Genomic DNA, 17,005 nt, shown 5'->3' on the forward strand with positions numbered 1-17,005 from the left:
GAACATCGATAGTCTTCATCCCGTCCCGTCCTAGATGTTCTCTCGGCCTTGGAAGGCACCATGTACCTACTCACGTTTCCTTTAAATCTCGATGAACTTCGATTGAAGGCGAGCTTGAAGGTGAGCTTAAACTTATAATTGCCATTTCACCTTCGTTTTGATCCGATACCAACCCATAAATGGGATCAACAGCTTAACGTTCAGGACTCATACTTCTCTTTGATATCCCGTAGATGTGCAATGATATCTTGATTCCCCTTCAGACCACCAAGCCTAGCCTAGGTATTTTTTAACCAAAAAAAAGCCACACACACACACACACACACACATAAACACCAGAAAATGCAGACCCCTTTTCCTTTCCCATCTCATCTACCAGACGCCGTCCCTCTACTTCCTAACCCTAAAAGTCTTCAACACATTCTTCCTCCCCCCAGGTCCCTTCTTATACTTCCCATGCCCACCTTTTCCACCCTTGGCCCCCTTCTTGCCTCTCGTCTTCTTATCGTCGCCCTGCTTCTTAAACGGCACGAACCCAATCTGGGTTTCCGTGAGAGCGTTCTTGCCGTCCTGGGGCAGCAAGTAATCAGGCACGTGCTTGAGATGGGCTTGCTGGCGCATCTTGGTGCCGAGCTCGCCGTCGTGGCGCAGGTGCGACAGCTCGTGCGGGTTCTCTTCAAAGTAGCGCTTGAGCGTCTCGGAGCGCAGGAGTTCTTGTCGCAGTTCGCGGGTGCGGGCTTCGCGGATGGCAACTTTTGTTACGGCGCGGAGGGCTATTGCTCAGTTAGAGAATGAATGGTCAAATGGACGAAATGATAAGGGGGAAAGGGGGTACTGACCATCGTTCATACGATAACGGAAAGCCTCCATCTGATCCTTGTTAAAGTTGTACGGCTCCAACTTGCGGTTGAGCTTGGCCTGCTGGCGCATCACCTTGGCCAGAACCTTCTCGTCCTTCTCGCACTGCTTGATGCTGGTGGGCTTGTGCTTGCCAAAGAGATCGTGAGGGACGACCATCGATAGAGCAATACCGGCGCGACCGGCGCGGGCGGTGCGGCCTATCCGGTGAATGTAGGAAGAGGAAGAAGTGGGCATGTCGAAGTTGATAACGGCGGCAACGTTTTTGAAGTCGATGCCTGGGATCATTTGGGTTAGTATCCAGAACCATGTAGGACCAAAACGCAGACAGACTTACCTCGCGAAACACCATACTCCTGATCCCTCCTGCCCTTCTTCTTCTTTCCCTTGCCGTTCTTCTTCTCATCGCCCTCCTTCTTTTCACCTTGCTCCTCCTTCTTCTCCTCAGTCTTCTCGTCCTCCAAGAAGACCTCGCTCCTCTCATCCGACGCAATGATGATATCATAAATACCCCTGTTAAACTCCTCGATAATCTTGATCCGTGTATTAATCGGCAACTCCGAGTTCAGCACACAGCTGCGAATGCTAAACTGCTCGAAAAACAGCTTCAAGCGGTACGCGCGATCGATATCCGCCACAAACACCAGACAGGGACCCTTGATCAGCTGCAGCTTGAAGATCAGGTAGCTGATGAGCCACTTGTCATCCTCGCCGCACTTGACGTAAAACTGGGTGAGCTTCTCGTCCTCGTTGCTGAACTCTTCCTTCAGGTCCAGCATGGTGGGATTGCGGCAGAAAAAGCCCTTGAGCGTGTCGAGCTCGTCAGAGACGAGAGTGGCGCTCATCATGGTGGTCTGCACACCGCCCTTGGGCAGCGAGCGGGCGATGTTCTCCATATCTTCATCGTAGCCGTAGGACAGGACGAGGTCGGCCTCGTCGAGCACGAGGTACTGTAGCTTGGCGACGCTGAGAGCGCCGGACTCGATGTTGTGCCAGGCGCGGGCGGGAGTGGAGACGATCACGTCGGGGGCATTGGCGAGGAGGGAGCGCAGGACGGCGTCGGACACGTTGTCGGTCAACTTGGCGGATTGGATGTCCTTGGTGCAGAAGGCGGAGAAGGCATCGATGGCTTTGTGGACTTGGTCGGCGAGTTCGCGCGTAGGGACGAGGATGAGGGCGGAGGTGAAGGGGGTTGGGTCGGTCTGTTTGTGGTTTCCTTTTCGTTAGCATCCAACCTTGTCACAACACAACTTCTTCTCCCGGGTGTCAAGGTAACTCACAGCCTTCCTCTTAAGAATGCCGCTCAACACAGGCAACACATATGCCGCCGTCTTACCCGATCCTGTCTTCGCCTTGCACAGCACGTCCTGGCCCGCCAGCGCAAGCGGGATCGCCTTCCTTTGCACGAGCGTCGGCTTCTCAAAGCTCTGTTTCGCAACGGCCTGCACAAGGCGAGGGTCGAGACCCAGGTCGGAGAAGGTCAAGTCGGCATCGTCCTTCTCGCTCTGCTTCTTCTCGTCCTTTTCGTCTTGTTGTTTTTGCTCGTCCTTTAGTTGTTGCTCGAGCTCTTGCTCCTCCTCGGTTTGTTGCTGCGCTTGTTGTTGGGTCGCTTCGGGCTTCTCCTCCTGTGGCTTGACACTCTGCGACTTGGACTTCTTCTCCTTCTTTTCCTTCTTCTCGGTTGAAGACTTCTTGGTCTTCTTCTGGGTCTGAGGCTCGGTCACGACTGACGGCTCGTCCGTCTCGTTCAACTTGCGCTTGGCCATTGTGTCGGGGTATCTAGGTTGTGAAGTTTGGTATTAAACTGGTCTTGCGCGACAGTAATTGTAAGTTAATAACACGGTGAAAGTTGGTGATCAGTCGACTAGAGTTGGCCGTGGTATGGTCTATGGACAGAAAGATGGTAGATGAAGAATGTTTTTGGAAGTGGAGGAGGAGGGGCTGCACTTCAATGGAAGCTACGAAACGGATGGATGCCAATTCCTCGAATCGACCAAAAAAGTTTGGGAAAAAATTCGACGGGGACTCGCCCAGGCGTCGCACCCACTGATTGGCCAGCGCTACCAGTCCACTTCACAGTGGGCATAGGCGCTAGCGCACCGGCAGCTCATTGCCCCACAAAAGCTTAATCCGACAACTTGAACCCCCACAGCGACCAGGGGGATCCATCATATGCCCTGGGCTGGGCTGCCTGCCACCTTCAACGCAGGTCCACGATCTTACACTAGTCAGCCTTCAGTCATGAGCCCTACGAGGCCGTTGAGGCTCAAAATGGCCTCAGAATCATACCTTACAATCACGTTCAAGATCACGTCTGGACAAAATCAAGCTCGCTACTATACTAACTTTGATGAAATCCTACTAACGGAAAGAAATACATCTTAACATGAGCCATAATCCTTAAAAGCCATTCTTCGTTTTCTTTTCGCTCGAGCCACATAACCAGAGAGGCAAGTAACATGCGCTGAGAATCAAGCTATCCATCCAACACGAAACGAAATTGACCACACCAATCTACACTTGCGCGAACCTTCCATACCAGGCTGTCACCACACAAAAGCTCAGACGCCAACATTTTACCAAACCATAAGAACGTGAAAGTCAGATGACAAGGAAATACTTCAGCATTCATCTCTCATGACCTTTATCCATCTGTTACAGGAGCCTCTCCGTCAATCATCGTCCAACTCTGGAGCACCACACGGCAGTGTTCCGTGTCGTTGCTATTCGGCCTGACTGTTTCAGACAAGTTCAACTCAGCGTCCGGAGTCCTTAAGGACCGATTGGGCTGACTTCGCCTTTTCCCTATACCAGTCCTCGAAGCTCCTCGAGCCGCCCGCTGCATCTAGTAACGACGACCATAGTCACGCGGCGGGTATGGCTCGCGAGGGTACGGGTCACGCGGAGGGAAGTCCACGGGAGGAGCACGGCGATCGTAAGCATCTCCGCGTCCGCTCATGTACGGGTCGGGAGGGTAATCGCGGGGAGCACGGTACGGGTCATCGTAACGTCCGCGGGGAGGCGGGTAGTCATCGATCGGGCGCCTGGGTGGCGAGCGGTAACCACCTCTCCTGTCGTCGTAGTACTCGCGCCTTGGTGGGGGCGACCTGTCACGGTAACCATCACGGTAGCCGTCGCGGCGGGGGCTGTATCCGCGAGGAGGGGGTCCACGGCGGTCGTAATCGTCTATGGGAGGGGGGTATGGGCGGCCACGCGGCGACCTCGAGCGAGCGCGATGGTCATTTCTTGGGATGTCGGGTTGAGTCTAATTAAAGGTCAGGAACCATACTCATCGAGGTGTGAGGATATTCCTTACGTTAGCGACGCAGGTCACGCGCTGGCCCTTAAATTCGCGGTTGTCGAGCTTCTCAACAGCAGTTCTCAGATCGGCGGCGTTTTCGAACTCAACGAAGCTGTGATTTCGGTCAGCGGGAGTGTAGAAAGATTCTGACCGTGGCCACATACCCTTCACCGTTCTGGTTGCGGGTCGTCTCGCTATAAACGACATCAAGTCCGGACTGACGAGCAAAGTCCTTGAGATCCTAAAAAGGCAAGTCGAGTAAGTTGAGGTCCGGGATTTGGCAGTTGGCGGTCCTCCCATGCATCACCACCAGTAAAGATGTGTCCAGGAAGCTGATTGTGTATGGCAGGTTGTCATCCGGCTCTGGGGTGTCCTCTGCCATAGTCCCGCCCGTAACAAGAAACTCCAATGGGAAGATTGAGAAGGATGTAGTGAAGGAAGCCGGAAAGAGCCAGTTGGGTGTACAAAAGAGAGCCAAGTGCGTTCAGCTGGAACGGCCGGACCCCCCACCAGTCGGTAATAGGAAAAAATAACGAAGTCCGAATGGCCAAACTTGGGTGTGACGGTGACAGGAGATATGCCATGCTGGTGGGGGCGAGAACAGAGTAGGGTGTGGAATCCATGGGTAGCCCGGAAAAAGAGAGAAATCCATATGATGATCAAGCGGCGCACAAGGAAGTGGAAGGGTGACAGACCTGCCAGCTGGTTTCATTGGGAAGGCCAGAGATTTGCATCCGGTGAGGCGTGCGTCGGGGCCTGGGTTGGCTGTTACGCTCGTGGGTGAAACCGGGACCTCCCTCACGGTGACGGGCGCCACGGGCGAACTGAACGGTAAGGCGCTCTCCCATGAAGTCCGATCCATCTTGTTATTGTTAGTCGGTCGATATCGTGGGTAACGGGGGCTAGAGGGTGGGAGACGTACGGAAAGCTGAAGAGAGAATGATGGTTAGCGCATGTTTCTTTCATGATTGCTATGACGCACGTAAGAAAAGAGCACTTACCAGGAACAACATCGCGGGCGTCCATGGCATCCTTGTACTCGATGAAACCAAAGCCGTTCATGAGCTTGATTTCGGTGATCTCGCCGGTTCCGTGAGTCGCAAAGTGGGCTTCCACATCGGCCTTGGTTGCTTTGCGGGAGTCAGCATTGTGTATCGTCGGATGGGAGCCGACCAGACCAGGCGCCAGAGCAGGGACAAGTGGACAGAAGAGGTAGCCTCGCAGCGACAAGGCGGCGATTGATGTTTGATCATGGGAGACGGCCGCTTATCGATGGTGGCTGTGGTGGTGGTGGTGATGATGATGACGTTGATGTTGCAGATCCGGGAAACTCACCGTGCCGGGGCAGGTTGCCCAAGTAAAGACGGGTCGACGATACTTCAGTCATTGTGTTGGGTCGCTGGTTGTAGGACCTATATAGGATGACTGAATAGCCAAGATGGTAAGAATCCGATCCAAGGCGATGGAAGGCTGAAGAGGGATGGGGAGTTCCCAACGCAGGGCAATCAATCCAGCTATCGTACTTTTTGGTTGTTGTCGTGGTGGCAGAGACGAAGGCTGACACGACGGAAGAGATCGGGAGCCTAGTGAGGTGAGGAGGGGGTTGGTCGGGGTAATAAGCGCGACGACGTGCTGTGTCCTGCCGAAGCCTCGTTCAAGAAAAAAAAAAAGTTGCGTCAACTTGTTCGGAGCCTTGTTCGCGGGCCGACCAGTCAAAGTGCAAGCCAGGCACGAGAGAGACCAATGTGGTGGGCGGAGAGGCGGGAAGCGTAGAAGAGGGCGTCAGCCAAGTTCGGGTTGTGGTGGGTGTTTGTATCACTCGACGATTCAATCAGAAACAAGACGTAAAATCACGCGACGAATCGGCGGGTAAAGTCGTCGTCGCGGTGTTGTGTTGGATGGTTGGCCGTCCAAGTTGGCAATGATGGTTGGTAACAGTTGAGAAGAGGATGATGTTTGGAGGAGAAGCTGTGACGGGCATGCGACACGGTGGGTGTTGGTGGGTGGGTGGGAAGAAAAGTGGAGGCGGGAGCGATTGAAAAGGACGGGACCTAAGAAGGGAACGCGGCGGAAGTGGAAGGATGGGGTTGGTGAGTGGGAGGATTGATTTGGAGTTGCTGGAGGGAGGGAGGGAGGGGGGCCCGGGCTGGCTGAGAGAAGCTGGAAGTGTGGAAGTGTGGACGGGCCCTGTTAGGTAGCTGTCCTGCTGCTGCAGCAACTGAAGGAACTGAATCCGGGACAAGGAAGTGGAAGGACTGAAAAAGAGAAACGAGAAAAATGGGATTCGCACGCACGCACGGCATCACGCAGGAAGCGAAGAAAACACTTCCGTCTCCCGTCTCCCGTCACAACCAAGCGCCGACCGGTCTCCTGCTGCTCTCCTGCTGCTGCAGCACACGATCGTGCCCCCAGTCAAAGCCCGATGCCTGCCCTGTTGCGCTACACCTAACACTCAGGTCCCGTCAGCACCTAACGCGACGACGTCGACGATAACCTCGGAACTGCCGCTATAGCGCCCGCCTACACTAGCTAGAGGTAAGGTTACAGCCAAAACCAGGCACTCAACCCACTGAAAACCAAAGCATGGCACCCGGGCCGGGCAGGCATGGACGAGTGGGGCAGGCAGAGCAAACGCGGGAAGAGGTGGACCGCCAAGCCTCCTTGTTATCCAATTGCAAACCACCGTCGCCCTGAATGAGAGGATGTGTCACAAGCATCCTGGTCCTTGTGAGAGGGGAAAGGGCAAGGCATGATGCACATGGACGGACGCGTTGCACAGGCACCCCTCCTTGTTGATTTGATGCCGCTGCTGCTGCTGCTGGTCGCCGCCGGTTTGTTTTCCGTCATCTTGGCTTGGCTTGTCGGAGCCATTTTTGATATTGGCGTGACATTGTCCAAAGTGATGATGGATCTGGTTATGGTGGTGTTGAGAGCGGCTGAAGGTATTCCCGGACATGTCAAGGGAGGTATTTACCATAGGGGGGAAAAAAGCATTGTAAACAAAAGGGAGCTTTGGCCGCTTCTGGTGTCAATCCTATGGAGCTTTTCCGAGCTTTTTGCAAATCTCGACAGGGCTGATATGGTTCACGTCATTGGGCCGGCTGGGATAGTGTCTGACGCTTTTTGTCGAGTTCTGTTCTTCCACTTTTTTGCAAAGTTCCAGATGCGAATTGAGATGGCCGACTATCGATCAGAACGCGTACTGGGTATGGACATGTGTTGGTGGGTCTCTGGCATTCACTGAGCACAGCATTCACTAGGCCCAAACCCCACTCTGTACCCTGCCCAGACCGTACCATATCTAGCCTTCCAGACTTTGCCAGTCTCCCTCTTTCTCTTCTTCTCCATAGTATATACTCAATCAATCGTATCCAACCGCTTAATCTCGTTGGTAATCTTATAGGTTATAAGCCCTCTCTAACCTTCCCTGTAATTGTATTTTGATAAGCGATAAGTATATCCTTAAAGCGTATCGTCGGTTTTAATCGCTAACTTCAATAAAGCGCTGCAGTACTGGGTTAAAAGAAACAACCGCGACCTTCGTCGATTTAACGATTCGCCTACTCGCCTACAAGCTAGCCTCGCTATATAAAGATTCTCGCTAATATTTATTATATAGCGACTCCTCTATTGAACTAGGTATTGGTTTATCCTTTAAATTAGTTATCGATTCAATTAAATCTATTATCGAATTAAGTAATTTATTTAAATTAATTAACGGTTAATTTAGCGACTACCAACTTTCTTTTTCTTAATATATTAAACCCTCCTATACCTACAATAATTACTAATTTATTACTAGTTCCCCTCCTTAGCGATTAGAATATTGCCGACTAGTATTAAGGCCTTATAGCCGAATTTAATTATTTCTAATTCGCTAAATATATCTTTAAAATAGTCCTAGAACCCAACAAAGCGGACACTAATAAATATAACGCCTAGTGGACTAAGCGTACTAATACTAATAAGATTCTGCTCTTTACCCTGAAGAACCTTAATATTATTACTATATTATACGTTAATAGTTGGGACAAACCCAGTAGAGACCTTAAGGTTACGTATAATTTTATTTAGTTATATATTATTCGTATTATTAAGGAGGCTTATAGTAAGGTTTTTACTAAGTATTTGGCTATTAAGCGAACTAACTTTAATACTATAGCTTCTTTCCTTATTCGCTACACTTTACTCTACAAACGTATTGAAAATACTAAATTCAAAATCGATAACAATTTCGAAATTACCTTCCTTTATAATGTAGTAAAGTTTATATATCCCATCGATATTAGGCACTAAGTAGCCGCATTTAAAGCTAAGGAGCTGGATCTCGGTACCTTCTTATTTAAACTAGGTAATATTAGTAACGTTAAATCCCGTACTAATATTAACATCAATATTCAAAAGTCGGCCAGTAATAATAATACTAATAAGAATAATAATAATAGTAGTTCGGTTAATAAGAAGAAAAATAAGAATAAGAGGATCGATTGTATTAATTACAATAAGAAGATCTACCCTACCTAGAAGTACGTTTTTTATAGTTATTACGTTAGTAAAAAGGTTAATATTTATTAGGTCTACTTCCTTAAGAAGGCGCCTAATACTTAGAAGCCCAAGAAGGAGATTATAGTTAAGAAGGTAGCTAATGCTAGTACCAATACCCTTGCTAATAACGCTTCTACCAATTTTACTACTCCCGCTACTACTATTAACTTTACCTTATTATATAGAAGTGGAATATTTATAGGCTTGAGTAGCTTAGGCGGTACTAGTATAGATTTTTGCTAGAGCCCCTAACCAACGCTGTTAAGTATATTAATAATATTTAGAATAATTAATTAATCGAGTATTAACTTCAATTTTAATATACTTATAATAATTCCGCTAAAGTCCAATAAGCTTAAAGGTAGTTACTAAATAGTATTAGAAATTTAGTTATTTACAACTCTAATTGTATAAGTAATATTTTTAACTACTTTAAATAGTTTACAAATATATAGCTACTTCCCCATCCAATAATCCATACTATCGGTAACAGAACTTCGATTTACGCTTACCATATTAGCACTATTAAATTAACTATAGCCACTTTAAACAATATAACCGTTAAGGTTAGAATTAAGGACTACATTTACAGTCCCTCTATATTAATAAATTTATTAATTATAAGAGGTCTTCTTAATAATAGTATAGTTTAGGATATAAAATCCAATTAAATATCTATATACGGTAAAGTTACAATATAGTATAAATAGATTAACGGTCTTCCAATCCTCCTAATATTTGCCCAACTAGATTTTCTACAAAACGTTCGCTATACTATAATAGCTTTAATTAATTACTTAATAATATACCGTCGCTTTATATACGCAAGTAAAGACCAAGTCTTTAAAATTTGCGAAGCGGCTAATATTAAGTTAAATAATACCTAAGACTATTTTTATAAAGTATATATTAAAATTAAGGCTTACAATATAATTCCTAAAATTGCTAATAAAGTTATAATTCAATTATTAGTATACATCTACATCAATATTATTTCCTATATTCTACCTAATTTTAAGGGATATAAATATATAATTTATTTTATTAATTAGGTTACCGGCTTCTACTAGGTAAAGTTTATAGTTAATAAGGGTAACGCCTTTATTTAAATTAAAGAATTTAAGAAATAGGCTGAATTTTAAAGCGGTAGGCTTAAAATTAGGGTATTTAGTCTTAATAGCGGCCTAAAGTTTAGCTTTAATACCAAAGAATTTTAATAAAATAAAATAGTCGATTAGGTACGTATAGAAGGCGTAGAGTTACTAAAGTTAATACCCTATACCCTATAGATATAAGGAAAGATCGAGAAAGCTAGCACTATTATTATACAATACGCTAGAATTCTAATAATAGACTTTAATATCCTAGAGCATTTATAGCCCTTTATTATTAATTATATTATTAGAGTATTCAACTTATTCCCTTCTAAAATTAACGTTGGAGGAAGGAGTCTATAGGAATTATTCGTTAGGGCGGTTAATTTCCTAAATGAAATTAAGTAATTATATCTTAAGTACTTAAAGTCTTACTTCTACACGGTTTATTATTTTATTAAGCTAGAAAAGCGACTACAAAGCAATAAATTTCGTACTAGAATATAGAAAGGCTATTTCATTAATTTTAACAATATCTATAATCGTATTGTATTTATTTAGAATCCCTATACTAGCGAAATTATTAGAGCTAGTACGGTAACCTTCTTTGAAGAGGACCTAGTTAATTATAAAAATCTAATTCGTAGTAGTAATAGCGATATTATTAAATATTATATTATCTTCTTGGACTAGACCGTCGATAAAATTAATAAAGTAGTAGATAGCGGCTACTAGATCTGGGTTAAAGTAGACAGTATAGTCCTATAGCCATATTTATAGAAAGTAATAGAATTAACCCAATAAGCAGTCGAGTCATTTAAGTAGGAAGCTAAAATATAAGAAATAACAATTATACTACTACTATTGCTAGAGGTTATACTAGTACCCTCAACCGCACTAATTACTATAACCGCGTTAACTACTATAATTACTCTAATTAATTTAATTATTTTAGCAACTACAATAGTTCCCCCAAATATTCTAGTCAATACGGCGCCGCCGGTTTTACCGTTACCGACACCAATTCCATTACTAATAATAACCCCGGCTCTAAAGACCTTACTAACATTCTTATTGCTAAATCCGCTATAATGTTAGCTATTAAATTCGCTAGTTAGAGAGACTATCGAGTATAACAATAACCTTCTTAATTTTGAGAATCTTAATAAAGAAGATCCTATACCCTATAATTAACGCGACCGACGCAATTCTAATAAATTAACTATATATACTACTCTAAGCACCCCGCTACTTAATAGTCTTCAACAACCAACTTTAGTAGCTCGATTACCGCTAATAGGTATATTGAGCCCCGCCCGTACGCAATAATATACCCTATTGCTAGTATTATAAGTAAGTAAGTTACAACTTCAACCGAAGATAAACTTAGAGAAACAAGCCTTGAATTCGGACCTTCCGAACTTGAATTCGGAGCTCTCGATCCCGAATTCGGACCCTACAATAATTCCGCTAAACCCTACAAATCAACAATCTATATAAGCTTAGCCAGGATAAGGAAGCTAACCCTCTAAGTTTGGTATATAATTATTAAATATAAAAGTAAGTAAAGGTAAACTTCGTCGTACTACGGCTAAACTAACAAATTTCAAATATAGTATTCAAAGGGTAAAAAACAGCAATAGCAATATTGTTTAAGACTCGGTAGACTTACTTAATAACTTTTATAGTACAATAGAAGGATATTTCGTTAAACGTATACCTATCTACTATTTTACTACCGTCAAAGTCGACTACGATATAGTAATTATCGTTGCTAGTAAGGCTCAACGGTTTATACCGAAGAATTATCAAATCGTACGTAGATAAAGCAACTTTGAGTTATATTAGTTACTAGCTATAAAAAAGTAAGTTAAAGTATTCGAGGATAGGGGAATCTATACTTTAATCCCCAAATCTCTAGATATAAAAGTCTTACTTAGTAAATAAGTATACAATAAGAAGTACGATATTAATATTAAAAATTAGAAAGCTAGAGTTAGATAAGTAGTTTATAATAATTTTAAATAAGGTAATTAAGCGGTATAAAATATTTATATAGCGGTAGCCTATTCGGTTAATATTAGACTATTTTTAGCAATTATAGCTATAAATAACTACGAGTACTATTAATTCGATTTCAATACTATTTTCTTAAATACCTCCATCCCCAACGACACCTAGTATTACGTTAAACAGCCGATAGCGCTTAAGAAACTTATACCCGGTTATAATAAAGAAAATATAGTATACTAACTTACTAAGGTACTCTACAGTCTTAAACGTTCCCTATTTTATTAATTTAATACTCTCGTACCGGTATTAAAGCAAACTAGCTTTATACTAGTCTCTATAGACTCTTATTTATTTACTAATAAGGTACTAGGAATACTATTAGTACTATACGTTAACGACCTTCTTATTACAGCACCAACTATCGCTATCGTTAATTAAGTTAAAGACCAACTAGCTAACTATTTTAAACTTAAAGAATTGGGGTAGGTACATATATTTTTAGGATATAATATCGTAAGGGACCGCTAAATTCATATAGTCTTTATATCCCAATAGTAATATACTAAATTAGTTATTACTAAATTTAATAATAATAGTAAACTCTATAGTATTAAAATACTATAGCTACCGGACTATAAGATTTATAGGGGTAACAATATATTACTAGAGGAAGTTAAATCTTACCCTAAGAAGATTGGCTCCCTAAATTAGATTTCAATAAACACCCGGCTAGACATTACATTTACTATCAATAAATTATTAGAGGGTATTAAGAAGCCTATTGACTACTACCTAGTTGTTATAAAGTATTTATAGCGATATCTATCTAAGTACCCCAATTTAAGTATTGAATTAAGCGGCATACTCTCGCCGTCAATAGCCCTATCCTTCTATACGTACGCAGACGTATCCTTTACTAATAACATTCCTTTAAGGAAAAGTACTACGGGCTACATCGTATTCTTTATTTGTAACCCCATCCTTTAGAAGTCTAAACAATAGGATCTCGTTATAATTAGTATAATAGAAGTAGAATTTACCAATTTAGTTCCAACGGCCAAGGCTTTCGACTAGGTTAGTAGTATACTTAATAATTTGAATATAAATCTAGGCTTCTATAAAATCAATAAAATTCTTTATATAAACAATAGTAACGCTAAAGATTAAATTCTCAACCCTAACGTCCTAGCTAGGAATCAATATATCAATATACGGTATAAATGGTTGATTTAAGAGGTGGATAGGAAGGTATTTATAATTGAGTACTTGCTAGGTAATAAAATGCCGGCTGACGGTCTGATAAAGCCGTTGAAGCTAGATAAGTACGTTAGATTTATTAAGTTGATGGGTATGGTCTAGAAGAAGGTTCCTTGGGTTTGAAATATTATTAATACTATGAAAGATATTATAATGTAAATAGTATATAGAGGTTTAGATACTCTTTGGTAGTCTTCCAGTCTATGGGGGTATATTGGTGGGTCTCTGGCATTTATTAAGCATAGTATTTACTGGGCCCAGACCCTACTCTGTGCCCTGCCTAGACCGTACTATATCTAGCCTTCCAGACTTTGCCAGTCTCCCTCTTTCTCCTCTTCTCTATAGTATACACTCAATCAATCGTATCCAACCGCTTGATCTCGTTGGTGATCTCACAACATGTTACAGATGAGTCCGAGACATCGAGGGTCATTCTACACTAGATCTAGCTAAGAATCTGGAGGTCTTGACTGTCATGTCTCGTAGTGTAATTAACAGACACAAACTTGTGCTTGGCACAAAACCCGTCAAACTCTGCTTGCTGGACGAGAAATGCGCTCACGGTCCACGGGCCAAGATGTTGTAATTCTTCCGTTGATATCTTACGGTGTTGACAAGTATTGAGGCAAGCGGCGTGCTCCATCCTTTCTAGGGACGCAGCCAGCCATCTATATAGAAAGGATATGCTCTACGAAACCTAGAGTACGAGTGTATTGTTATACAAGCCTCATCACGACTTGAACTCTTTCGTTTTTTCGTCCGAATTCGGGCTTCTCGAACTTGACGACAAAAACGGACGAATCTGACACAAATCCAGTTACAACTCAACGTGTATATTTCTCAAGTCCAATTTATCAACTTCAGTATCTTCATCAGTCATTACATCATCATGACCCTCCCAGTGCCTCCACATCCAAGCCCTATAACCACCACCTTCAGCCAACAACCATCACCACTACTTATTTCCTACTTCCTCTTCCCACCAGCCTGCACCACCAAAACACTCGCATTAACCGGCCCCGTAACTAACAATCCCTCCGCCACAACACCCACCGTCCTTCCCAAATCCAACCCCCCTCCATTCGCACTCCCACCACCCACATCCACCCGACTACTGTTACTACCACCAGCACCAGCACCACTACCACCAGCAATTGCCTCAATGCTATCAACAACCGCATGCCTCCGTCCCACAACCACCACATCACCCGCCCCTCCGCCCTTCTTCTCCTTCTTCTTCTGTTGTTGTCCCACCGTAACGTTCGCTAATCCCAGGACCGTTCCCACCAAGTCATTCTTGCCCTCTGTCAAGTTCGATTCCTCAAAGACCACGCGCGACGCGAATTCCACTGGCAACGAATCGCGGAACGTCGCTAGCAGTTTTGTGTCCTCATCTTCCCCCTTCATATTGGAGGTGGAGGCGGTATACTTGAGATGAACAACAGTAGCAGTCACGTTGTCGTTGTTGCCAAGTAATTGGAGGACCAAGTTTAGAGCCACACGATCATCTGCGCCGCCGATGAAAGGGAGGAAGACGTGGTGTGTGCGGTTTTTGATGATGATGGTTGGTTGGTCTTGGTCTTGGGATGATGTATGGTGATGTTGAGAGCGTAGCAGACCTTGGACCCGAGTACGGCATGTACCAAACCCACCAAAACCATTATCGATCAAAATCCCCGCGTTACACACCCTCTCTGCCTCTGCCAGAGTTTTATGCATAAACTCTACTAGATGAACATTACCTTTGAACCGATCATTGCCTGCATTAGCACCAGCAGCACCAGCCAGTACCGAGAGAGGTTGATCCCAATCCGTCAAACTCCCATACTCGCTCCAAGGAATCAGCACAAACTCCGACTGCGTATCTGCCGCGTACGAAGCGAGCGTCTCAGCATACGAAGACTCGGGAACGATGGCTACGCGCCCGGAAACAGCCACGTTGTTGGACATGCTCGGTGACGACAAAGAGGCAAAAGTGCGAAAGGTGTTGATCACGGGGTCGCGCAACGAATAAAGCTCCTCCTCCTCTTCGCCGGCTATGCCTTCGGTTACTTGCATGACGGAGGAGGTGCGGTCTGTGAGCTCGATGAGGCGGAGGCCGTGGACTTCGAGGGTTTTTTTCTGCTTGCGGGTGGGAGGACAAGGGTTGCTGCCTTTGTCGGTGGGTTCAACCTCGGAGGGCTTGGCCTGGGGGCTGAGGAGGGTGATGAAGGCAAAGAGAGAGGGTAAGCTATCGAGACGGAGGTAGACGAGCATGCGCTGGATTGAGGATTGGTCGCCGATGGGTTTGGAGGGGTCGGAGATGTTGGAGCCCGATTCGTTGGGAACAAGAGGGTTTTCGTCCCAGTCAATTTCACCGCGGCGCCATCTCTCGACTTTACGCTGGTACCATGGGGGATACAAGGCTTTGGTGAGAGGGGTGGTGGCAACAGTGGTGACGAGGGCCATGACGACGAAAATGGTGAAGGTTCTTTGGGAGAGGATCTTGGCTTGGAGACCGATGTTCAAGACGATAAGCTCGACGAGACCCTTGCAGCTCATCAGACTTCCGATGGTGAAGGATTCGCGCCAGAGGAGCTTGTTAGCACGAGCGGCGAGAGTTCCGCCAATGATCTTGCCGGCGAAGGCGCAGGTAATGACCCCGATCACGTAGCCCCATGTGATCCCATCGTTAAGGAGACCAAGGTTGGTGCTTAGACCAGAGAGGGCGAAGTAGAGAGGAAGGAAGAGGACGGAGATGAGGTCTTCAATCTTTTCCGTCATCTTGATGGCAAAGCCGCCCTCATGCGGGCAAATCAATCCGACGAGGAATGCGCCAAAGATGGCGTGGATGCCGATGATGTCTACACAAGTCAGCATTTGCAAGTAAAGATATCGAACAGGTACGACTTACTCGTGAAAAACGCAGAAAAGAGAACGAGAAGCAACGTCAGCGCAACCACCCCCTGCATCGGTCCATTCTGCAAGCTCCCCGTCCTCCTCACCCACCACATAAATGGCGGTCTCACGGCAAACACCAAAAACAGAATCCACCCAATACAGCACAGTAGCGCCCATAGCGCCGCCAGTCCGCTGTTGTTGTTCACCAACGCTACGCAAAGCGCCAGCAAAATCCAGCCGGTAACATCATTCCCAATCCCCGCCGCCAACACCGTCACGCCCACGTTGCTTCTCAACAGCTTGAGTTCAGTCAAAATACGACATAGCACGGGGAACGCAGTGATGGCGAGTGCAGTGCCAATGAAGAGACCGTAAACGCCAAAGCTAATAGGCACAGTGGTCCCGTCGTTGTGGAACTGGTGGTATAAACCCCAGGCGATGCCGAAACCTAATCCGAAAGGGAGGATCATGCCGGCGAGACCGACGGAGAGGGCGACTTTCCAGTTGGAGGTGAACATGCGCATGTCGACTTCGAGGGCGACAAGGAAGAGGAAGATGATGAGGCCGAGGTTGGCGACGTTGTTGAAGACGGGCATGGATTCTTTGGGGAATATGGCTAAAGGGGTGTTTGTGTTAGTGAAAGAGGGTGGGTGAGTATGGGAGGGGATAAGTGAGTTGGGTACCAGCTTCAAAACCGGGTATTCTCATCATGACGGAGGGACCGAGTAGAATGCCGCCAATGACTTCGGCAATGACTTTGGGCTGATTGATCCATTGCAGTGGATAAGCGAGTAGTTGGCAAAAGATGATGACGATACCGGCTTGGATGATGAACAAGGTAATGGGAGCCGAGGCGCTGTATTTTATTGGGTTGGCTCCCTCGAGAACACCGGCCTGGCCGTTGACGCTTGGAATTGTCGCATTTGAAGAGGTATTCGATGAAGTCGCAGCGACGGCTCGGATGACGGTCTTGAGGACTGCGTCTGTTATGGCTGAGGCCATCGTGTCGAAATTTGGCGGTGTGGATGTGGTCTGCTTGTTGAGCCAACTGCTGGAA

The 17,005-nt window shown here is 45.5% G+C and overlaps 3 protein-coding genes across 3 annotated transcripts; all 3 read right to left on the reverse strand.

Moving 5' to 3' along the window:
• Positions 1-228: 228 nt before the first annotated feature.
• Positions 229-2,821, reverse strand: NCU07070 (ATP-dependent RNA helicase dbp-9). Its single transcript, XM_955242.2, has 4 exons — positions 2,139-2,821; positions 1,196-2,060; positions 840-1,136; positions 229-773 (listed from the first exon to the last, which is right to left on the reverse strand). The coding sequence occupies exons 1-4, from the start codon at positions 2,622-2,624 to the stop codon at positions 391-393; spliced, it is 2,031 nt and encodes a 676-aa protein (XP_960335.1). The 5' UTR covers positions 2,625-2,821; the 3' UTR covers positions 229-390.
• A 363-nt stretch (positions 2,822-3,184) lies between these two features.
• Positions 3,185-6,294, reverse strand: NCU07069 (pre-mRNA splicing factor). Its single transcript, XM_955241.2, has 8 exons — positions 5,683-6,294; positions 5,495-5,584; positions 5,161-5,289; positions 5,082-5,087; positions 4,855-5,021; positions 4,324-4,400; positions 4,175-4,271; positions 3,185-4,123 (listed from the first exon to the last, which is right to left on the reverse strand). The coding sequence occupies exons 2-8, from the start codon at positions 5,544-5,546 to the stop codon at positions 3,704-3,706; spliced, it is 948 nt and encodes a 315-aa protein (XP_960334.2). The 5' UTR covers positions 5,547-5,584; positions 5,683-6,294; the 3' UTR covers positions 3,185-3,703.
• A 7,618-nt stretch (positions 6,295-13,912) lies between these two features.
• Positions 13,913-16,965, reverse strand: NCU07068 (K(+)/H(+) antiporter 1). Its single transcript, XM_955240.2, has 3 exons — positions 16,632-16,965; positions 15,962-16,564; positions 13,913-15,911 (listed from the first exon to the last, which is right to left on the reverse strand). Exons 1-3 carry the CDS (start codon positions 16,948-16,950, stop codon positions 14,035-14,037), a joined length of 2,799 nt encoding a protein of 932 aa, XP_960333.1. The 5' UTR covers positions 16,951-16,965; the 3' UTR covers positions 13,913-14,034.
• Positions 16,966-17,005: the final 40 nt, after the last annotated feature.

The sequence above is a fragment of the Neurospora crassa genome, linkage group VI (genome assembly GCF_000182925.2).
Source record: "Neurospora crassa OR74A linkage group VI, whole genome shotgun sequence".
Taxonomy (NCBI): Eukaryota; Fungi; Ascomycota; class Sordariomycetes; order Sordariales; family Sordariaceae; genus Neurospora; species Neurospora crassa.